The following is a 22,849-nucleotide window of genomic DNA, read 5'->3' as shown; positions in this document are numbered from 1 at the left end:
CCGGGGCCGGCGCTGTGGCTGCTTTCAGGTCTGAGAGCCTGGCACCGGGAAGAACCTGCCCCGGCGCTATTGTTCCCTGGAGACCGCGGCCAAAGAACGTGTGCGCGTGTGGTGGAGGGTCCGGCCCCGAAGTCACAGAGGTTGGGGCACGGCCGTCCGTAACTGAGCAGGGTTCCGGGCTCCGGTCAGCGCCCCCAGCGGGGGCGGAGCGGGCAGCGCGGGGAGGTCACGGGAGGGCGGGGGCGCGGGGCGTGACGCACGGAGGCCGGGCGGGCGGCCGCGGGCTGCACATAAAGGCGGGGCGGGCCGGGAAAGCGGAGGGACTCGCCCGAGAGGCTCAGGCGCTGCCAGCGGAGCCCGGACTCAGCCGCAGCCCAAGCAGAACCCCAGCCCCGCGCTCCTCTGCCCTGGCCCGCCCCGCAGCCCTCCGCCCGATGAAACTGACCGCGATGATCAAGAAGATGCGCCCGAGCAGCTCGGAGCTGAGGATCCCCGCCAGGAACTGCTCCCGCCTGGTCATACTCGGCTCGTCCCGGGTGGGCAAGACGGCCATCGTGTCGCGCTTCCTCACGGGCCGCTTCGAGGACGCCTACACGCCCACCGTCGAGGACTTCCACCGCAAGTTCTACTCCATCCGCGGCGAGCTCTACCAGCTCGACATCCTCGACACATCCGGCAACCACCCGTTCCCCGCCATGCGGCGCCTCTCCATCCTCACCGGTGAGCGGGGGGCCGGCCCGGGCCGCGGGGCTGAGGGGTGTTGTTGCAGCTGTGCCCCCGGGAGGGGGGACTGGAGACCCCGGGTCCGAGAGCACTGGCGAGGGCGCAGGTGCCAAGTTTGCAGGTTTGCGTGTGGAGAGGTCTGAGCGCCTGGCGGCCGGGGACCCCAAAGCCAAGCCCACTTTAAGGTGCCCCCCCCCCCCCCGGACAGCCCCGTCACCTCCTCTCCTGCTCTGCCCCCAGGAGACGTTTTCATCCTCGTGTTCAGCCTGGACAACCGCGAGTCCTTCGAGGAGGCGCAGAGGCTCAAGCAGCAGATCCTGGACACCAAGTCCTGCCTCAGGAACAAGCCCAGGGGGAGGGCGGACGTGCCCCTGGTACTCTGCGGCAACAAGGGCGACCGGGACCTCCACCGCGAGGTGGAGCCGGCCGAGGTCCGGCAGCTGCTGGGCGACGGCCCCCAGCGCTGCGCCTACTTCGAGGTCTCCGCCAGAAGGAACAGCAGCCTGGAGCCCATGTTCCGGGCGCTCTTCGCCATGGCCGGGCTGCCCGGGGAGATGAGCCCGGGCCTGCACCGCAGGGTGTCCGCGCAGCACTGCGAGGCGCTGCACCAGGCGCTGCGGGGCAGGAAGCAGCTGCGCGCCGGGGACCCCGGGGGGGCCCTGGGCATCGTGGCGCCCTTCGCGCGCCGGCCCAGCGTGCACAGCGACCTCCTGTGCGTGCGCGAGAAGGCGGGCGGCCAGGCCAAGGACAGGGAGCGCTGCGTGATCAGCTAGGGCTCCCCGCTCCCCGCGCCCACCGCAGCACCTAAGGAAGACCCTGTCTTTGAAGTCCAATCCGTCCGGGCCGGGCCCAGCTGCGAGGTGAAAACGGAGGCGGGCTGGTCATCTGCTTTGGAAGGAAAGCGAACTGGGTCACAGGTGGACCCCCTCCCCCACGTCTGAGTGCCCACTGGCACCTGCCACCGCCCCAACCCCCGCGCCCTGACTTGGTGGGCACAGGCCCAGCAGAGGGTGACGGAGTAATTGGGACGGGTGTGTGTGGAAGTGAATCAGCCCCCGCTGGGCTCCCAGAAGCCCGTCCCGCCCGCCACAGGGTAAAGGGAGACCTCGGCATTAACTTGTCTGTGATTCTGGGTTGCCATGGCAGCTGGCAAACGCTTTTGCCCTCCTGAAACTAAGGGTCAGATCAGCCAAGTGTCTTGTTTACATGTGTGTGTGAAACTGCACGAAGGAAAAACTCCGTGAACATGAACAAAACCTTATCCAGTGTTTATACTGTGTAAGACCGTCTCAGTTACTGTACTGGTTATTTTACTATAAAATAATTTAAAATGAAAAAACCATGCTTTCTTTGCTTTTAGAAATGGCCGGAGGGGTGGGTTTCTACGTTGTGGCTTAGGCTCCCCTTCCCAGACCTGGAAAATGCGCCAGCGTTCTGAGCACAGCTTCAGCTCTCCTGGGGGAAGAGGCTCCAAGAAAGCTCCGCATGGCTGGGCGGAAGCCCTTCTATTTGGGGAATGGGTCCTTTGAAATCGAGGCGAAAAAGAAAGGATTTCAGAGTCCCCTCTAGAGATGCATCTTTCTAGCCATTTACCTGCTTAGCTTCCCCTCGACCCAGCCACAAAGGGCCCCTGGGACTGTGCCCAGCTGTTCTGTCCAATACTCAGTGCAGGCCCAGGGTGACAGAGGTCAGCACATCTGAAACGCTCCGAGGTCTGGAAGTGTCCCTTGGCCCGGCTTCCACCGTAAGGAAGTAGAGCCTGGCCGTGGCTCCTCTCCCACTCCCAGGTGGCTGTCTGGGGACAGCTGGGTCACCCAGCCCCCGGGCCCTCCAGCTCCAGGAAGCACTTTCTGTCCTGGGCAGAGGTCTAGCGCGCTTCTCTGCTGCCTTTTCTCGGGAGTGGAGGGCGGCCACTCCCAGCTCAGGACCACTCGTAATTGTGCGTGCCTGGGGCAGCGACACCTGCCAAGCCCCGAATTCTTTGCCAGGAAAATACAGACAACGCCCTTTGCGTGGAGCTGCTGTGAGAATTAAGTGTGATGTTTAAGCCGCTGTGGCTGCTGGTTGGGTGTCGTCCCATCCTGTGCACCAAAAAGTTCCTGCTTCAATCTGCGGTCGGGGCACATACCCAGGTTGCAGGCTTGATCCCTGGGGGGCGGGGGGGGGGGGGGCACGCAGGAGGCCAATCCATGTGAGGGCTGAGAGCGGAACATCCATGTTTCTCCCTCTAATTTTTAAAAATCTTTAAAGAAATAAAAAGTGCCTGCCACCCAATAATCCAAATAATTGGCTTCAAGAGGGTACTCAGGCCTGTAAGGGGTGTTCAATATTGTCCCGGGGGAGGGACTGCAACCTCGCTCTGGTGAGGGCTGCTCCCTACCAGGACTGAACCCACTTATGGAATGAGGGATGGCGGGGGGCCCATCGTGGCGGGCAGGATGACCCTCCAGGCCAACGGAGCCTGGACAGACGCGGGCTCCCAGAGGCGCTGCTGCCACACTCAATCGTTAACCAGGCGTGTGCGGGGGAGGGTGCGGAGTGGAGGCTGAACATACCCAGCTCCCAGGAGACATCCTGTCGGAACTTCTCGGCACAAAACCAAGATGCCCGAGAGCAGAGCCAGTCCTTTTAATGACGCTCCTGGAGACCACGATGCGCCAGGGTGCTGACATCCCAGCCTGGCAGGAAGCCCGGGCCCTGCTTCCCAGGTGCTTCACGTTTCATGGTGTCTGGTCAGAGCCTTAAAACTGGCCCCCACACTACTCTGAGAGCTCGGGAAAATAACTGAGTCAGCTGAACAACAGTCCCGAGGTAGAATCTAACAGGTACTACCCACTTCTATGCAGAGCCTGCTCCTCTGTCCAAAGCCACAGAAACCGGATACCCACCCACAGACCCGAGCTCCCGGACCCCGCCCTCTGTGACAGGTGGCTGCAGGTCCACTGAATGAACCCCTGCTAAAAATATCTCCACCGTCAGCACCCGCCAGCCAGGTCAGCCGCAGGCAGCTGGTAAGCCCCAGAACGGGTCAGCATAGGTTACGCACTCATTTCTAGATTTAAACATTTGGTTACTAGTCTCACCTTATCCTTCCAGAGGCCAGGGACAAGCATGAAAATAAAACATCCCACCTGCAGGAAATTAGGGGTGTTTGTAAACATTTTATGAACCAGAACTTGGCTGCCCCCCTTTAGGGAACTGTACCTGGCCAGGGACGGTCACAACTGTCACCTAGAGCCGCCCTCCTGAGCAAAAAGTACATCATGAACCTGTCTGCAGAGCAGTGGTGTTCGTGGCTGGCTCTTTAGCGCGGCCAGAGAGAAATACACTTTTCACCAAGACCTCGGGACCTGAGATGCTGGGAGGCGGCTGTGGCCCGGCCGGAAGCCCACCTGTGCCTGTGCAGAAGTGACACTCCCCCAGCCCAGGAGGTCTGGTGGCCTGGCCACTCTTGGGCACTAAATGGCTAAACGAGATGCCTGCAGGTGACAGGAGACACAGGGAGCAAGAGCTGAAAGTGAAAAGAGCACGGAGGTGGCAGGGAACCTGGACAAGGGGCCACCCAGCAGGGGCCGACCCCCACGGACAGTTACACTCACTGGCTCAAACATAAAGGAAACATTTCAGGAGAAAACGTCCTCAAAACTGCTTTCTCCCAGCCTTCCTTCACCACGTGAAGCCCACGCCGCACGAGCCGGCCTCACCTGCCCAGTGAGCTTCGTGCTAAGGCTTCAGAGCCTGTTGCTAACAGAGCGATGTGTCCCTGGCACACAATGCTCCTGTCGGGGGGAGGGGAGGGAGGCCGGCGGCAAAGCGGAGATGGCCCCTCCCCAGAGGCAGGGTGGGCCCATCCCTCTTGCATCTTCTTCCCACCAGCAGGCCCTCCAGCCACTGTGCATCGTGACACACGGACATAGAGAAGGAAGCCCCAGCCCCGCCGCCCCGCCACAGTCAATGTCAAGTTCAGCTGAGGAAGCACAACAGCCTCCACCCTAGTCGGCTATAAAGTTCAGAGCTGGGGTCCAAAGAACCACACTTCTCAAGGAACCACGCAGGCCACTTGCTCTTCCGTGCTTTCTCGGGCTACTCCTTGGGGATCTCGAACATGCAGAGGCTCTTGTACTTCTGCAGAAGTTCGTTCTTGGTCCTGACTTGCTCGCGGAGGCTGTGCAGCTGTTGCTGCTGCTGCTCAGGGCTCAGGTGGATGCCGGGCATGGTGCTGATGACCTTGCGCGTCTCCTGGAACTTGGTCTTGAGGGCGTTGAGGTCATGGTGGATGTCCGGGCTGTCCTTGTCCATGCTGCAGGGTCAGAGGGTAAGCATTAGCACTCGCCGCTAAGGCTGAGACACCCCGGCTCCCCTCCCCTGCGCCCCACAGGCCTGCTGTCCTCCATCACCTTTTGGAATGCCTGGTTTCTGCCTGGCCCCTTACTGGCTGTGGCCAGAGGGCAGGGCCTGTGACGCTGCTCAGGAAAAGCCCCTCCCACAGCACGTGCGCAAAATTAGAGGCTTAATGTCTGTTAGCCAAGAGGGTAGGGCTGTCCGCCTCACTCCCAGCTGTATCCCGTGCCAGGGCCAGTCCCTGGGCACTTGGGCACTCAAGTAGCATCTGTGGAAAGAACGAATGCTTGCCACATAAGTTTGTAAGTGTCTGCTGAACAAATGAACAAACCATTACCAATATCAGGTGACACCCTGCAAGCAAAATTTGCTGAAATACTACATTTCTTCTCATTTCAGCCCTTTCCAGGCCAATCGGGAGACTGTCAGCCACTTTTAGCTGCCGGTTGGATGCTTAAATCTATTAACATAAAGACTACTTCCCACAGAGCTATTTACAGCATTCAAATTAGCTAGAAACTATTGGAAATGTTTCAGAGGTACAGCTCTCTACCACAGTTCTGTAAACTCTGTGCCTTCAAGTCAAGCTCATTTTATTTATTATTTTTTCTTTTTTCTTTTTTTTTTTTAAATTTCTTTATTGATTAAGGTGTCACATATTTGTCCTCATCCCCCCATTCCCATCCCACCCCTCTCCCCACGCATGCCCCAATCCCCTGTTGAACTTAACCGTTGGATAGGCTTATATGCATGCATACAGGTCCTTTGGTTGAACTCCCCCCCTCCCCCCACCCTCCCCCTACCCTCTTCTATCCTCCCTCTGAGGCCCGATAGTCCAATCGATGCCTCCTTGCTTCTGGTTCTGTTCTTGTTCCTCAGTCTATGTTGTTCATCATTTCCTCTAGATGAACGAGATCATATGTCACTAGATATATACTAATAAGAACTGAATGTGAGACGAGCAATAATATTTATGCTGACAGGCAAATGAATCAATCTGTAGCGAGCTTCCCCCTGGACCAACAGTTCTTTTGAGACCCAATTTCGATGTCCAGTAGTTCCTTATGTGTACATGTCAGCACTGACCCCTCAGCTCTGGATGGTGGACAAATGGTGGTAACGGAGGTCCGACTCCCTCTGGTTTGGTCTCGGCCGAACCCAGGGGCACGGCGTCACCCGGACTAAGGGGCACGTGGCCTCACCCATACCCAAGGGGCGCGTGGTCTCACCCGGGCCTGGGACCCAGCCTCACCCGGATGGATCCAGGGGCGCACGGCCTCACCCGGACCCAGGATCTGGCTTCACCCGTACCCAGGGACGCTTGGCCTCTCCCAGACCCAGGGGCACGTGGCCTCACCCGGGTTTAGTTGCACAAGGCCTCACCTGGATCCAGGGACACATGGTCTCTCCCGGACCCAGGGACGCTTGGCCTCTCCCAGACCCAGGGCCACTTGGGCTCACCCGGGCCTAGGTGCACGAGGCCTCATCCGGATCCAGGGACGCATGGTCTCACCAGGACCCAGGGATGCTTGGCCTCTCCCCGACCCAGGGCCACTTGGGCTCACCCGGGCCTAGGTGCACGAGGCCTCACCCGGATCCAGGGACACACGGTCTCACCCAGACCCAGGAACGTTTGGCCACTCCCAGACCCAGGGCCACTTGGGCTCACCCGGGCCTAGGTGCACGAGGCCTCACCCAGATCCAGGGACACATGGTCTCACCCGGACCCAGGGACGCTTAGCCTCTCCCAGACCCAGGGGCACATGGCCTCACCCGGGCCTAGGTGCACGAGGCCTCATCCGGATCCAGGGACACATGGTCTCACCCGGACCCAGGGACGCTTGGCCTCTCCCAGACCCAGGGCCACTTGGGCTCACCCGGGCCTAGGTGCACGAGGCCTCACCCGGATCCTGGGACACATGGTCTCACCCGGACCCAGGGACGCTTGGCCTCTCCCAGACCCAGGGCCACTTGGGCTCACCCGGGCCTAGGTGCACGAGGCCTCACCCGGATCCAGGGACACATGGTCTCACCCGGACCCAGGGTCGCTTGGCCTCTCCCCGACCCAGGGCCACTTGGGCTCACCCGGGCCTAGGTGCACGAGGCCTCACCCGGATCCAGGGACACACGGTCTCACCCAGACCCAGGAACGTTTGGCCACTCCCAGACCCAGGGCCACTTGGGCTCACCCGGACTAGGTGCACGAGGCCTCACCCAGATCCAGGGACACATGGTCTCACCCGGACCCAGGGACGCTTAGCCTCTCCCAGACCCAGGGGCACATGGCCTCACCCGGGCCTAGGTGCACGAGGCCTCATCCGGATCCAGGGACACATGGTCTCACCCGGACCCAGGGACGCTTGGCCTCTCCCAGACCCAGGGCCACTTGGGCTCACCCGGGCCTAGGTGCACGAGGCCTCATCCGGATCCAGGGACGCATGGTCTCACCCGGACCCAGGGGCGCTTGGCCTCCCCCAGACCCAGGGCCACTTGGGCTCACCCGGGCCTAGGTGCACGAGGCCTCACCCGGATCCTGGGACACATGGTCTCACCCGGACTCAGGGACGAGTCAAGCTCATTTTAAAGGCAGGAGCCTCCACTTCTCACAGCTGTTAGCAGCCGCCCAGAAACCCAGGCTCCCTGTCTCCACTAGCGTAACAACAAACAAGAACAAAACCTTTACCTAAGATCAAAGGAACAGCCTAACAGTTGCTCCTATACATTATATGTATTTTTTGCCCTAGCCAGTTTGGCTCAGTGGATAGTGTCAGCATGCAGACTGAAGGGTCCTGGTTTCGATTCTGGTCAAGGGCACATGCCCAGGTTGTGGCTCGATCCCCAGTGTGGGGCATGCAGGAGGCAGCCAACCAATGATTCTCTCTCATCACTGATGTCTCTATCTCTCTCTCCCTCTCTGTGCCTGAATGGGAAGACCTCCTGGTTCATAGGTCAGTGCCCAACCACTGAGCCATGCCAGCCAGGCTTTATTATTATTTTCTTAGTGGTTTATTATTATTATTATTGATTTGAGAGAGAAAGGGAGAGGGAGAGAGGGGGGAAATAGAGAGAGAGAGAAACATCAATCAGCTGCCTCCTATACATCCCCTCCTACTCATCCCCCTTTTGGGGATTGAGCCTGAAACCTGGGTATGTGCCCTGATTAGGAATCGAACTGTGATCTCCTGGTTCATAGGTCGATGCTCAACCACTGAGGCACATCTTAAAAAAAAGAAAAAAGTTTTGTGTTTTTTTGTGTGTTGTGGTTTTTTTTAAAGCTGAGCCAAGCCCTAACTGGTTTGGCTCAGTGGATAGAGCGTCGGCCTGCGGACTCAAGGGTCCCAGGTTTGATTCCGGTCAAGGGCATGTACCTTGGTTGCGGGCACATACCCAGTGGGGAATGTGCAGGAGGCAGCTGATCAATGTTTCTCTCTCATTAATGTTTCTAACTCTCTATCCCTCTCCCTTCCTCTCTGTAAAAAATCAATAAAATATATTTTTTAAAATAAAATAAAAAGCTGAGCCAATGATCTTTTTAAAAAATAAATGTTCAGCCCTAATGGGAAATTTCAACCCAGATGGTGCTAATTCATATTTATTACTCATTTCTCTACTTATGCAGACAGAATATCCACCTTTCCTGGTGATCCATCAGGTACAGCTCATACCTGGCAAACAAGACGGCCACCAGGGCCAGCTCACTACCTATCAGCAGCTCTCCCTCAGGGACAAGAGGTGAAGAATCAGTCATTCATTCTAAGAAACGAAGGGCCCAACCTTTCTTGTTGTCGCTGAGGCCCTCAGTTTAGCTGTGCTCACAATCATCGGTGTGCCTTACTTCCCGGTTTCTAGGGAGGGTATTCTTAGCGCTGGAACTCATCTGCAGAGAACCACCTAGCATGCTTTATTTTCATTCTGATAGGTCTCAGCTCAGATCCACAATTCTGGACTTCTGAACTCATGATACATGAATGGCATATGCGTTAACGCACTGTTATGGATTTAAGTTCCAAGTGAGTTTTGAAATTATAGTTTTAAGAAAACTGATTAACCTCACATGAATCTGAAAGGACATAGTAAAAACAAACAAAAATACATAAAATAAAAATCTGGAAGGAAGTTATAACAATCCAGTTCTGGAAGCAAACATTACCTGGCCCCAAAGAATTTTTAATTCTGAAAATAAAAAGTAGACCATGTTTAAGATGCTCATTTCTGAAAAAAAAAAATCTCCAGAGCTGCCCATTCTTTACTTGGTGAACTGTCAGTACAGGAGACATTAGCGGTTGCCAACCTTTTGGACCTCTGGACCAGCGGTTGGCGACCTCTGCTTTAGCTAGTAAAGGAGCCACAAGAAAGCCACCTGGACACACAGAGGAAAGATCACGTGAGGACAGGGAGAAGACAGCATCTGCAAGCCAAGCACAGAGGCCTCAGAAGAAAGCAACCACCCCACCCACGCCTCGACTTCAGATTCCTGGCCTCCACAACTGGGAGACGTTTCTGCTGTTTAAGTCAACAACAACAAAAGCCCAGCTGGGAGCGGAGCTGAGGCCACGCCGACCACAGCACGGCCTCCCCTCTGCGGGCTCCTGGGCCTGCCCTAGTTGTGGAGGTAAACAGCATGGAACCCTCGGGAGAAAAACACTCTATTCAGGAACTGGCTCAAACCAGGAGGGAGCCTGCGAGGCCAGGGCAGCGGTGAAAGACTCGAGCGAAAGAAAAGCACCAGGCCCCCCGCTGGAGAACAGGAGCAGGGAGCCCCTACGGCCGGCCTGCCTCTGTGCACAGCGTTAGTCATCATCTAACTTTAGGGAGGAACAAGGAGACTAGGCCGGGGTGAGAAACACAAAAGTCATACGAAGGCAAGGTCAGGGCACTTTGGTCCCACCCACTGTAGTTTTAAGGTGGACAAATGCCCTGGATGGTGTGGCTCAGTTGGTTGAGTGTCGTCCCATGCACCAAGAGGTCACGGTTCAATTCCCAGTCAGGGCACATGCCTGGGTTGCGGGCTCGATCCCCGGTAGGGGACGTGCAGGAGGCAGCCGATCGATGTTTCTCCCTCTCTTAAAAATATTTTTAAAATATTACTGCTATACCTTGACTGACAGGCCACTTCCTGAGTCTTTTGTGCACACCTGGGTGATACTCAGCATGATCCCAGCAGTAGACACAGACACTGTGTGTGTGTCACCAGCCGTGGGTAAGCACCACAGGAGCAGGTGGTGAGGTAGGCACGATGGATGGCTAGTACAGGCGCTAGTAAGTAGGGCACAGCTTTGGTTTTTAGCAGAGGTGCTTTGGGGCTTGAAAATACAAACTGGCAACTGAGCAAAAGTGTGCCCACTGGTAGCTTAGAAGTTCAAGGAACCCAGATCACTAAAGCAACCTCCTCCCAAACCTAGCGCCACTTCGTGACCTCTAGGTGGCATCTGACTGCTTCCCACTTCTTTCTCCTCAAAACTTCATCCCCTGCAGCCTCATGCCCAGTGGCCTAGCTGCCCGATCCTGGGACCAGGCCTTCTCATCCTCTCCTCCTCCCACACTAACTTCAGTGCTGGCATCTTTCTAAACCAGTGTTTGCTTTTGTTGTTGTTGTTTATGACAGTAATAGGTGTTTGAAGGGGAAAGTTAAAACGACAGACACCCAGGCTTAGAAAAGTTCCTCTAATGCCATGTCCCAGAGATCACCTCTGTTAGTTGTGGCATATGCTATTCCAGATTGCTTCAAAATATACAGCCACACACAAATACACACTTACTTTATTTGTTTTCACCATACTACACACATGGCCTTATTCTTTTTTTAAAATATATTTTTATTGATTTCAGAGAGTAAGGGAGAAGAGAGAGAGAGAAACATCAATGATGAGAGAGAATCACTGATTGGCTGCCTCCTGCACGCCCTCTACTGGGGATCAAGCCTGCAACCCAGGCATGTGCCCTGACCGGGAATCAAACCAGGACCTCCTGGTTCATAGGTCAACGCTCAACCTCTGAGCCACATCAGCAGGGCACATGGTCTTATTCTTGCTTTTCCCCCTGAACAATGCATCCTGGATGTCTTTTCATGTTGACACATATACAATTAGACAGCTAAATGATTTGGCTGTTAATGGGTGTTTGGATGTTTGCAATCAGAGTGACAACGAACATTTTATACCTATTATCGGTATGTACTTGTGCAAGTACTGTGATAAGTTCCCAGAAGTGTGATTTCTGGGTCAAAGGTTATATATATTAAAAATTTTGACAGGTTACCAAATGCCCTCCAGAAAGACGGCACACTCCTGGAGTCCATGGCACCACACTGGCTCTGCACTCCTGGACAGCAGCTATCACTTCCTCGTGGCCAGTTGTATTTCTCAGCTCCAGTTCTGCTAGCACTTAAGGGGACCTCACTCATACCCTTGCTTTTATCTACTCACTGACTTACATGTGAAAAACATACTTCTAAGGAGGAATAATAAGAGGCTCTGCTGTTAAAAGAAGTTTGGAAAAAACACTGCTCTAAACAAAACAGCAGAGAGTGTGTCCATCTGCTCCCACCCCCACCCCCCCACCTCCCGCCTGCTGGCCCCGCCCTCCTTCCTGAAGGTCAGCTTCCTTGTTCCCACAGTTACGTCTTTCTCCTTGGAGACCTGCAAAGGTCCAAAGTGAACTCAGGGCCTCCTTAGCACGCCCCAACTCTGACAAAGGGAGCCCCCTCCACACACTATGGTGAAGCTTCGTGTGCCCGATGTTCACCCAGCGCCAGTCCTGCCAACTCCACCTCCTACCGCCCCCTAACCGCCCTCCCCCCCGCCTCCTCCTCCTCCTCGTACTGTCACTCAGGTCTCCTCCTCCTGACACCCTCGGCCCCACCAACCTTTACAAACTTAAGTCTGCGCTAACAACTTCAGATGGTTCCCCTTCCAGACAACACCTGCCAGACGGGTTCACCTCGACGAGGGCTACCCAGGCCCACCACAGGAGCCTCCACCTCGGAGCACCCGTTCGTTCCCAAGACACAGGGTAAACAGTCTGCCGGGGCATCAGCCGCTGCGCTAGCGACTAACTCAGGGCCTGTGTTCCAGCAGGTGCTGCTCGGTCAGGCTGGAGGGGCTGGCGAGGTGACAGAGAAGAGCACAGGCTTCTGAGCAGGCCCGGAAAGAATCCCCCAGACAGTCCAGGAATGTCCCCTCTTCGGTGCTCATTCTTTCCCTGGGACTCGGTGGAAGGAGGAGACAGTGAAGGGCAGAGAGGGAGGCTGAAGTAAAATGAGCAGAGACAAGCTGGGAGCCAGTGGGTCATTTCGTAGACCTCTTCACTCGCCAATGTGGAGGCTGCTTCCTGCGCAACCCAGACAGGGCTCCGCTGGCACAGAAGGCTGGTGAGATCAAAGACACTCGTGTGGGAAGAAGAGGCCGGTAAGACCCCACTCCCAGACAGAAGTCTCCCAGGGCTCTGAGGTCCTCCTGCTAACCTGCCTCCACAGCAAATGAACTTGTTTTAAGCAACATGGCTCCACCCTAAGGTTAAAGGACGAAGCAGTGTGCTCATCACTTGAACTACCTCTGCGGCATCAAAGATGATGGCTCCCCTCTACTTACCCAGCAATCTAAAAACATCTATCCTATCTAATAAAAGTGTAATATGCAAATTAACCATCACTCCACTACACCCACCAGCCAATCAGGAGCGAGTATGCAAATTAACCCAACCAAGATGGCTGCAGCCATGGAGTGAGCAGGAGGCTTGGGTTTTCCCGGCAATGGAGGAAGCCAAGCTTTCTGCACACCCTGGCCAGCCCAGGCCTCCACTCAAGGCTACAAAGTTTCAATTACAGAAGATAAATAAATCACAGATACCAGGGCCTCCGCTTGGGTCGCCAGGGAGTGTGACCGGCCTGCAAACCACCACAGGCCCCTTGCCTAGGCCGCCCCACACCCCAAGGGAACCCCCACCCTGATCCGGGACACCCTTCAGGGCAAACCAGCTGGCCCCCACCGTGCACCAGGCCTCTATCCTATCTAATAAAAAAGTAATATGCAAATTGACCATCAGTCCAACACACAAGATGGCTGCCCCCATGTGGCCAAAGATGGCTGCCCCCATGTGGACACAAGATGGCCACCACAAGATGGCCAGCAGGGGAAGGCAGTTGGGAGGGACCAGGTCTGCAAGGGAGGGCAGTTGTGGGCGATCAGGCCAGCAGGGGAGGGCAGTTGGGAGGCACCAGGCCTGCAAGGGAGGGCAGTTGTGGGCGATCAGGCCAGCAGGGGAGGGCAGTTGGGAGGGATCAGGCCTGCAAGGGAGGGTAGTTGGGGGCAATCAAGCCTGCAGGGGAGGGCAGTTAGGGGTGACCGGGCCGGCAGAGGAGGGAAGTTGGGGGCGACCGGGACTGCAGGAGAGGGCAGTTAGGGGTAATCAGGCTGGTAGGGGAGTGGTTAGGGGGTGATCAGGCTGGCAGGCAGAAGCAGTTAGGGGCAATCAGGAAGGCAGACAGGTGAACAGTTGGGAGTCAGCAGTCCTGGATTGTGAGAGGGATGTCCGACTGCCCATTTAGGCCCAATCCTGGGCAGTTGGACATCCCTCGAGGGGTCCCAGATTGGAGAGGGTGCAGGCTGAACTAAGGGACACACCCCCCATGCACGAATTTCGTGCACCGGGCCTCTAGTATATATATAAAAGGCTAATATGCTAAGTATCTGACTGTCCAACCAGTCGCTATGATGTGCACTGACCATCAGGGGGCAGACAGTCAACCCAGAAGCTGAAGTGATGCGCACTGGCCATTTACAGAGAAATTGCACTGTGACCTGACACCCACAAAGCAACACTCGGCTTCTCCCAAGTGGGACACAGGCCTCGCCACCACTCCAGAGTGACACCCCACTAACGCTGCCAAGACCCCATGGCGCAAAATGCAGCCCACAGCCCAGCCCAGAAACGGTGGCTGTGGGCACTGGGTAATGACGTCATGTAGCAATGCCCAGCTTCCTCTCCCTAGCGACGACTAGCCTCCTTGGAGTTTCTTCAGCCCAGGAACATGACTTGCTTTATAGCCAGGTACAAACATTTCACACTTTAACCAAATGTCTGTGAAGCCTTTTCCTGTGCCTCATCTCATTTGGTCCTCACAGAAGTCCTGGAGTAGGTAGATAGGAGACTCAAGTGGAATCCTATTTTCTTTCCATTAGCTGGAAAACAGATACTTAGAAAGCTTAGAAACTTGACCCAACTGAAAAGGAGTAAGAAATGGTGGACCTTGAAAATGACTTCAGGTTTTCTCACTGCGCAGAATATAGTCAAACACTGCTGCAGTTAAATATTTTACCCTTTGTTCTTCATGCATGATCTACAATAATAATCTGCTTCGTGTTGATACTTACTGCTGTGTTGCTGACAATTACCTGAAAGAGAAGTTGGGGTGCTTCGCTGGGCTGGAAAAAGTTTAGCTAAATCAGAAAGCATGTCTAGCTCTAACTGGTTTGGCTCAATGAATAGAGCATCGGCCTGCGGACTGAAGGGTCCCAGGTTCAATTCCAGCCAAGGGCACATGTCTGGGTTGCAGGTTCGATCCCCAGTAGGAGGCAGCCGATCAATGATTCTCTCTCATCATTGATGTTTCTACCTCTCTCTAATCATTGATGTTTCTACCTCTCTCTCCCTTCCTCTATAAAATCAAAAAAAAAATTTTTTTTAAAAAAGAGAGAGAGAGAGCAGGTCTAATGAAGCAAGTTTGTTCTATATCTATAAAAGGCTAAGTTGACTTGCCATGCGTGATACATATAAAGTTCTCACTGGCGCCAATTGCACACATATGTTTTGATCTGTCATTGTCGATCGTGAATTTGGTTAACACTTCCATTATAGAGAAAGGGCAAGTAGCGATATTAAAATATTTCTTCTAATTAATTTTCTTTCAATGTGCACGAATTCATTCACCGGGCCACAGCAACCTAAAAACATTCAACAACTAAAAACTCAAATTAAAAATGTTTAAGGACCCGTGTTGACAGAATACATTTACTAGGTGACCAAAACCATCATGCAAGGCAGTGACAACTGCAATTCAGAATTCCTAGGCAGGGACACTTCATTCCAGACTAGATTAGATTTGGCAAGTTTGAAGGAAACAAGTTATAACTTTCCCTGGTCCAACAGGCCTCTTTCATTCCTCCTTTATTATATACTAGAGGCCTGGTGCACGGATTCATGCACCATTGGGGTCTCTCAGCCTGGCCTGCGCCCTCTTGCAAACCAGGACCCCTCAGGGGATGTAGTAGTGTGAAGCAGCAGGCGGCCGGGAAGGAGCCCGGGCCCAGGCCAGGCACTGCATCGCTCCCGCTCATCCCAGCCCCACTGCACCTGCCGCCGCCACCACCACTTGGTAGTACCGCCGTGGAGGTGGGAGAAGCTCGCGCCACTGCAGCTGCGCTTACCAGCTGTGAGCCCAGCGGCATCTGGCGCCCAGTGGTCAGCTGAGCAGCGCTCCTGCTGTGGGGAGTGCACTGACCACCAGGGGGCAGCTCCTGCGTTCAGAGTCTGCCCCTGGTGGTCAGTGCTCATCATAGTGACTGGTCGACTAGTCGTTCAGTCGTTTAGTCATTCGGTTGCTCGGTCGCTTGGTCGCTTAGGCTTTTATATATATAGACTAGTGGCCCAGTGCACGAAATTTGTGCACGGGGCGGGGGGGGGGGCAATTCCCTCAGCCCAGCCTGAACCCTCTCCAATCAGGGATCCCTTGCAATCTGGGACCTCTGGCTCCTAACCACTCACCTGCCTGCTTGACCGCCCCTAACTGCCTCTGCCTGTCTGCCTGATCACCCCTAACCCCTCCGCCTGCCTGATCCCCCCTAACCTCTCTGCCTGCCTGCCTGATCACCCCTAACTGCCTCTGCCTGCCTGCCTGATTGCCCCCAACTGCCCTCCCCTGCCAGCCTGATCTTGCCCTCAACTGCTCTCCCCTGCCAGCCTGATCTCACCCCAACTGCCTCTACCTGCCTGAGCACCCCTAACTGCCCTCCCCTGCCAGCCTGATCTTGCCCCCAACGGCCCTCCCCTGCTGGCCTGGTTGCTCCCAACTGCTTTCCCCTGCCAGCCTGATCGCCCCTAACACCCTCTGCCTCAGCCCCCACCACCATTGCTTTGTCCAGAAGGAAGTCAGACATCTGGAAGATGGCCGGTCGACCTGGTCTAATTAACATATTACCCTTTTAGTAGTATAGATAGATTATATAGGATAGGATTGCTTAAATGGGCCGGGGGGGGGGGGGGGGGAGCCTTTTTCATCAGGAGGAGATGCTCTTGGCAGACAAAAATACATAATCCCTATATTTGGACTGATAGCCAGCCATATGCACTACACTGCCACACGGGTCACTAAAAAAATTGAACCGCTTCCTTACATCTTAGACCAAACAGATGTTGCCCTTAAAACCCCTCCTCAGCCCCCACCTTAGGTACTGCCTTCGCAGTTCAGCCAGATTAGGTTCTGATTGGTCGGTTTCTATGCCAGTCAAGTCAGCGTCAAAAGCTCTGCCTTCTAGGCAGCCATTGGCTCCTCACACTTCACCCAGATTTGGTTCTGACTGGTCGGTTTCTATGCCAGTCAGCATCAAAAGCTCCGCCTCCTAGGCAGCCATTGGCTCCTCACACTTCACCCAGATTTGGTTCTGATTGGTCGGTTTCTATGCCAGTCAGCGTCTCTGGGCCTATCAACGGGCCTGATCAGAGAGGCGGGGCAACCCAGCACTGACTTCTGGTCAGTCGAGCCTTCAGTTGTTTTGGATGTTATGGACCTTGGGTTTTGATATATTAGGATGTACTTCTGTAATGTGGTTTCTATGCATACCAGAAAAAGTCTCAAATAGCTGGGACCTATAAAATTTCTTACAGGCATAAAAATGAAATGTGCACGGGGAGGCGGGGGGGGGGGGGGCAATTCCCTCAGCCCAGCCTGAACCCTCTTCAAAATTTTCCTTTTCCCTTTGCTCAATCTTTGAAAATAACACAAATGCATAGTTTTAACTGCTCATTTAACTAGGGAAGATGCTAGAAAGGATGGAAGCTATGGCTGTGGGACTGCTAACACCAGGCAGGGTGCACCTCCGCCAGGAGCATGAGGAGCCAGGAGCTTATGCAGCAGGAAGAGGTAGACCCTGAGCCAGTCCTTGACAATATGTGGCATTTCTCTGGTCACACAGAGGACAGGAAGGCATGCCCGCAGAGGGTCTGGAGTACACACAAGCCAGGAAGACTCTTCCCACCCAAATCTGGGCTTTGTTGCAGAGTTCAGGCAGAAGATTTGACGATGGTGTGCAGAGATCTCTGGATGTAGGGCTAAAAGTTGGCAAAAACAATTTGGAAAGAGCCCTGGTTCCTCCTGTTAACACACACAGCATGAACTGGAAAGAAGAGAGGATAAAGACAAAGAGACGAATTAAGAAGTGATTATAGATCCGAAACTAAGGTTAGAAGACTTAGACCAAAACTCAGAAGCCATAAAGGAAATTCTTAACAAACCTGCCCTATATAAATTGAGAAGCTTCCGAACACAAACAAACCCCAAGTCAGAAGAAAAGATTTAAACTACTTGACAAAGGGCATACTTTCCTTAATCTACAAAGAGTCCATAAAAAGAGAAATGACCTAACAGAAAAATGGGAAGTTTATAGGGAAAAAATGAGAAATGACATATAAAGTTGCATATGAAAAGATGCTTTACCTCATATCATAAAAGACATAGATTGATATAATGTATCATTTCTGACCAATCAGATTAGCCAAGATTAAAATGTAATGGCATGGCTCAGTGGTTGAGCATGGACCTATGAACCAGGAGGTCATGGTTCAATTCCCGGTCAGGGTACATGCCCGGGTTGCAGGCTCGATCTCTGGTGAGGGGTGTGCAGGAGGCAACCGATCAATGATTCTCTCTCATCATTGGTGTTTCTATCTCTCTCTTTCCCTCTTCCTTCCTCTTTGAAATCAATAAAAATAGCCCTAACCGATTTGGCTCAGTGGACAGAGCGTCGGCCTGCGGACTCAAGGGTCCCAGGTTCGATTCCGGTCAAGGGCATGTACCTTGGTTGCGGGGACATCCCCAGTAGGGGGTGTGCAGGAGGCAGCTGATCGATGTTTCTCTCTCATCAATGTTTCTAACTCTCTATCCCTATCCCTAAAAAAAAAAAAAAAATCAATAAAATATATTTTTTAATAAATCAATTAAAAAATATATAAAAGTTAATGGTGATAGCACTGGCCAGTGGCTCAGTGGTCAGAGCGTGGCCCTACAACCAAATGATTCCTGGTCAAGGGCATGAACCTGGGTTACAGGTTAGATCCTGCCCCCTCCCCTCCTGGTCAGGGCACATGTGGGAGGCAACTAATAGATGTCTCTCTCACATTAATGTATCTCTCTCTCTCTAAAAAGTCAATAGGAAAAACATCCGCAGGTGAGGATTAACAACAAAAAGTCCACAAACAGAAGACATTACATAATTTATGATATGGCCACCTTATTGGGGAAGACTTTCATGTATGAGTACAGAAGTGTCTAAAACAGACTAATAAGTGAAAAAAGCCAAGTACAATACGATCTTACTTTGCAAACATTTCTGAAAAGACGTGCATATATACTTCCTGGAAGGATATTACTGCATTAACACAGCAGTTAACAGTGGTGAGGAAACTTAGGGGAAGGGATCCTTTTTCATTTTACATGTTTCTCAATTTGCAATGTTAACTTTTAAAAAATGAAATGTTTTTAAAAACCTAATGATGCAGTACTCTGGATTCTTCTGAGAACAAGGAAGGTTAAATTTACTTCAGCTTTTACTTCCTTATTCACCCCCTAGGCAAGGAGTAAACACGTAATAAAAGGGCCACCTGAGAGGCTAGAGACGAGGAAGAGAGCAAGGGCCTGTGACTGAGCTGGTCCTGGTCCTGCCCTCGCCAGGCCTGCCAGGCGTCGTCCTCCTGCTGGCTTCCCCGCTGTCAGCCGAGACGCCACGTCCACACCGAGCACCAATCTGACCAGACTGCTGGTTCGAATGCTTCCTTGGCTCCCTCAGGCTTCCCCACCTTCCCAGCTCTCCCTTCCTACCCTGGATCTGTGTTCCAGCCCATCAAACTGTGTGGACCCTCCTAAGTTTATGCTATTTCTTTTTAAATATATTTTTATTGATTTCAGAGAGGAAGAGCGAGTGATAGAAACATCAATGATGAGAATCGATTGGTTGCCTCCTACACGCCCCCTACTGGGGATGAGCCCGCAACCTGGGCATGTACCCTTGACCCGAATCGAACCCAGGACCCTTCCGTCCGCAGACGACGCTTTATGCTATGTCTTGGCGCCCCATCCTCACACATGCTTTTCCTATAGCCCCCTCCCTCCCACCTCCCTTTCATAATTGAAGACTCGTCGTTGGCATCACCCCTTATCAAGCTGTGACTCCTCCAGGCTTCATGGGTCTCCTCTCCCACCTTGTCTTACCAGTCTGCCTCCTTATTAGCCTATAAACTCAAACACATACTTAGACATAGTGTGAAATCGTATCCTAACCATTTTTTCTTAAATTCTCACCAGAGGATATTTTTAAATTGATTTTTAGAGTGGAAGGGAGGAAGAGGAGAGAGAGACACATCGGATTGGTTGCCTCCACACACACCTGGATGGGACCGGGGCTGAGGCTCGAACCTGCAACATGCCCTTGACTGGGAACAGAACCCGAGACCCTTGTCTGTGGGCCGACACTCTAACCATTGAGCCAAACCGGTCAGGCTGCATCCTAACCTTTTCTCGTGATTACAGTACCTCTCTCTCTCTCTGTGCATATTGTTTTGCCGAGTGGCTTTTTTTGCTCTGTTCTGTGCTTCCTTACTAGGGGTTTCTTCACATGCCTAGCGACACTGGTGACCCAGTCACGTGAACGAGCTAGGTTCTTCCTTGGGGAGCCTCCAAAGCCTTTCCTCCTGGGCTGGTCAGACACTCAGGTCTTTTCTTCAGCTGCCAGTCGAGAAGCCAGGTGGGCAGGTGAGGTGGGGCCTTAGTATTATTCAGTGTGTGAACTTGCTCTCAAACTGTTTTGTGTCGTCCCTCCCTCAAACTCCAGACACTCTCTGGGAAAGGGCAACGCTTTGTCTTCAACATGGAAGATGGGTAGTTACCTGTCTGCTTGGACTTGCGGGGGGTGGAGAGAACTATGGGGATCTCCTTCGTAAACAGATTTTGAAGTAACCCTCCTGTTCTGTCCCCCTTCACCTCTCTTTCCAAAGGTCCCTGGCACTGCCAGTTCCTGAGATGTGGGGGGAGGCCATGGTCCAGCTGATTCTTGGGGCTGGCAGGCGGCTTAGCCCTTGGCCATCTGCTTTGTGTCAATTATCTCCTCTCATGTTCTTTATGGTTTATGTTAAAAAAAAAAAAACACAAAAGTTTTCACTGTCGTTTTATTTTGTTTATTTATTTTTAATATATTTTTATTGAGTTCAGAGAAGAAGGGAGAGGGAGAGAGAGATAGAAACATCAATGATGAGAGGGAATCATTGACCGGCTGCCTCCTGCATGCCCCCTACTGGGGATGAAGCCTGCAGCCTGGGCACGTGCCCTTGACTGAAATCGAACCCGGGACCCTTCAGTCCGCAGACCGACGCTCTATCCACTGAGACAAACCAGTTAGGGCCTCACTGTCGTTTTAGAGGAAACAAACACATGTAATCCACCCACTATCTTTCACCAGACATGACACCTCACACCATCTTATGATGTAAGTATTATTAGTCCTAGTTCACAAGAGAAAAAGGGGCCCAGAGAAGCTAAGCCGCTTGACCAAGGTCATCCAGTCAGTACACTACTGAGCTATAGTTGAACTCCATTGGCTGAGGCCCATTACTATTATTCACATATTAGAGATTTAAAAAATTAAGGCCTAGAAGAGTTATGTGTTCACCAAGATTGCAAGGCAAGCAGGCGGCATGAGACTTGAATCCAAGACTATGTGACTTCAAAGCCCATTTCTCTCTAGTGCACCTCACTGCCCACCTTAAGGACAGCCCAACACAACCGCTCTACCAGGGCTTAGGACAACACACCAGGGGTCCCAGAACTGCCTCTGAGAATGTATACGTTTTGTGCTTCCAGTTTTCTTAAAACCAGCGTGTCTGTAATCCAGCTCTGCCCGGGACTGCACCTGCGTGGGTGTCTGCGCGCTCCCTGCTGCCGAGAAGGGCCGCTGGAAGAGCAGAGGCGCTGAGAGCGGAGTCAGCACCTGCTCACACCAGGGAGCCAAGAGCAGGGAGGCTCTAGGTGAGAACCTCCAGGAAGCATCAGGCCCCCACAGCAGTGAATCTAGGCTGCCACCCGCACAGGAGCTGGGCCAGGAACAGCCCGTACTTCATTCTGAGTGGCAATCCCGTCAGCAAAGCCTCCAAGAGCACAGGAACGCTCACCGGAATGTTTCTGGAATCGCAGTTTGTTTTAACTTCTTTGTTTGGGTTTTTGCTGGTTAAATAAGAGCTCTAAGCTGAGGGCTTTCGTCTTGTCTCAAGTGGGTATAAATAACAGTAAAAATAACTCAGCCAACAGGGGACCGGGAGACTTAGGCTGCGGATTTCAGCTTCCTTTCAGGCTACCCTGCGGCGGGCCAACAGGACGGCAAGCACCTGCTCTGACACGTGCCGGCACAGGCGCCACCTGTTTCCTGCTCTCCCATCATCACCCTCGAACTCTGTGAACCACGGTTTTTCCCTCGTAACTGGCGAGCAGTGGGGGTGAGCCGGCCGGCGCTCGGTACCGTGCGCATCCCGCGCCGGGCGACGTGCACCCGGGGAAGAGGAGCCGCACCCGCTGGATCTGAGGGAGAAGGAGAGCGAGGTGAGTGCACCCCTATCTCACAGGCGAACCACCGAGGCTCGGGAAGCCGCCTCGCGCCAGGTCTCTGGGCGCACACCTGAGCGTCTGCGCCGCGGCGGCGGCTTCCTTCCTGGTGCACCGCCCGGCCCCTCGCCCGGTGGCAACTCCAGGCTCAAAGCATCCGCTAAACTCAAGGAAAGGCCGCCTCTCCCCTCGGGCCTGCGTCCCCGTCGCCGAGAGCGCCCGCCGGCCTCCGGCCTTACCATTTGATGATGTTGTGAACCAGGGGCAGGAACGAGTAGCTGTCCTCCTTGGCGCCCGCCGGGGACGGGGGCCGGGGCGCCGGCTGCTGGGGCGCAGCGACGGGCGGCGGCGGCGGCTTCGGCTCGGCCAGCGGCGGCTCGGCCGGCGGCGGTATTGCATCTTCGGCCGGTCGCCCGGCCGCCAACCCGGCGGAGGCCATGGCGCTCGGAAGCCGCGAGCAGCCGCCCAGTCAGGAATCGGGGCCGCGCGGCCGCTCGGCGCGTCACTTCCGCTCGGCCGCGGGCCGGAGGCTGTGCGCGTGCGCACTAGGGCGCGGGGCGGGGCAAAGTCGCGGCCGTTACTAGGCAACGGGCGGTCGGCGAATTGTAGATGGTGAAGACAGCTAACTTATGGAACCGTCAGAAGGAGGAGAGTTATTTCAGAAAAACGTCTATTCCTCCTCAGTTACGAAGAGGGTCCACACGCAGCGAGCAGAAGGAGCCCTGCACGGACGGTCCGCACGGCCCGGCCTCGGGGCTCCCGCAGGGAGCTGAGGCCGGGCCCTGCGGCCCTGGAATTCAGGGGAAGACCAGCCGCACCCCGCAGAGCCCCCGGGCGGAGAGGCCGCAGCCCCGACCGAGAGGACGGAGCTGCCCCTGCGCAGCCGCCCGCTGGAGGGGAAGAACTGAGAATCGGACACTTCACACG

General features: G+C 54.2%; 2 protein-coding genes across 3 annotated transcripts; one reads left to right on the top strand and one right to left on the bottom strand.

Annotated features, from left to right (window-relative positions):
* Window positions 1–309: 309 nt before the first annotated feature.
* RASD1 (ras related dexamethasone induced 1) lies at window positions 310–2,056 on the top strand. Its single transcript, XM_008156175.3, has 2 exons — window positions 310–720; window positions 964–2,056. Exons 1-2 carry the CDS (start codon window positions 435–437, stop codon window positions 1,494–1,496), a joined length of 819 nt encoding a protein of 272 aa, XP_008154397.1. The 5' UTR covers window positions 310–434; the 3' UTR covers window positions 1,497–2,056.
* A 1,808-nt stretch (window positions 2,057–3,864) lies between these two features.
* On the bottom strand, window positions 3,865–22,422 carry MED9 (mediator complex subunit 9). Of its 2 annotated transcripts, none has more exons than XM_008156223.3 (2): window positions 22,162–22,422; window positions 3,865–5,023 (listed from the first exon to the last, which is right to left on the bottom strand). In XM_008156223.3, the coding sequence occupies exons 1-2, from the start codon at window positions 22,359–22,361 to the stop codon at window positions 4,807–4,809; spliced, it is 417 nt and encodes a 138-aa protein (XP_008154445.2). In that variant the 5' UTR covers window positions 22,362–22,422; the 3' UTR covers window positions 3,865–4,806. The 2 variants fall into 2 exon arrangements, 1 of the variants encoding a protein (XP_008154445.2); XR_008554691.1 differs by lacking the exon at window positions 3,865–5,023 and adding an exon at window positions 21,834–21,898 and having other exon boundaries at window positions 22,162–22,228.
* Window positions 22,423–22,849: the final 427 nt, after the last annotated feature.

The sequence above is a fragment of the Eptesicus fuscus genome, chromosome 20 (genome assembly GCF_027574615.1).
Source record: "Eptesicus fuscus isolate TK198812 chromosome 20, DD_ASM_mEF_20220401, whole genome shotgun sequence".
NCBI lineage: Eukaryota > Metazoa > Chordata > Mammalia > Chiroptera > Vespertilionidae > Eptesicus > Eptesicus fuscus.
The sequence above is the reverse complement of the archived record's forward strand: the minus strand, read 5'-3'. Positions and strand labels throughout refer to the sequence as shown.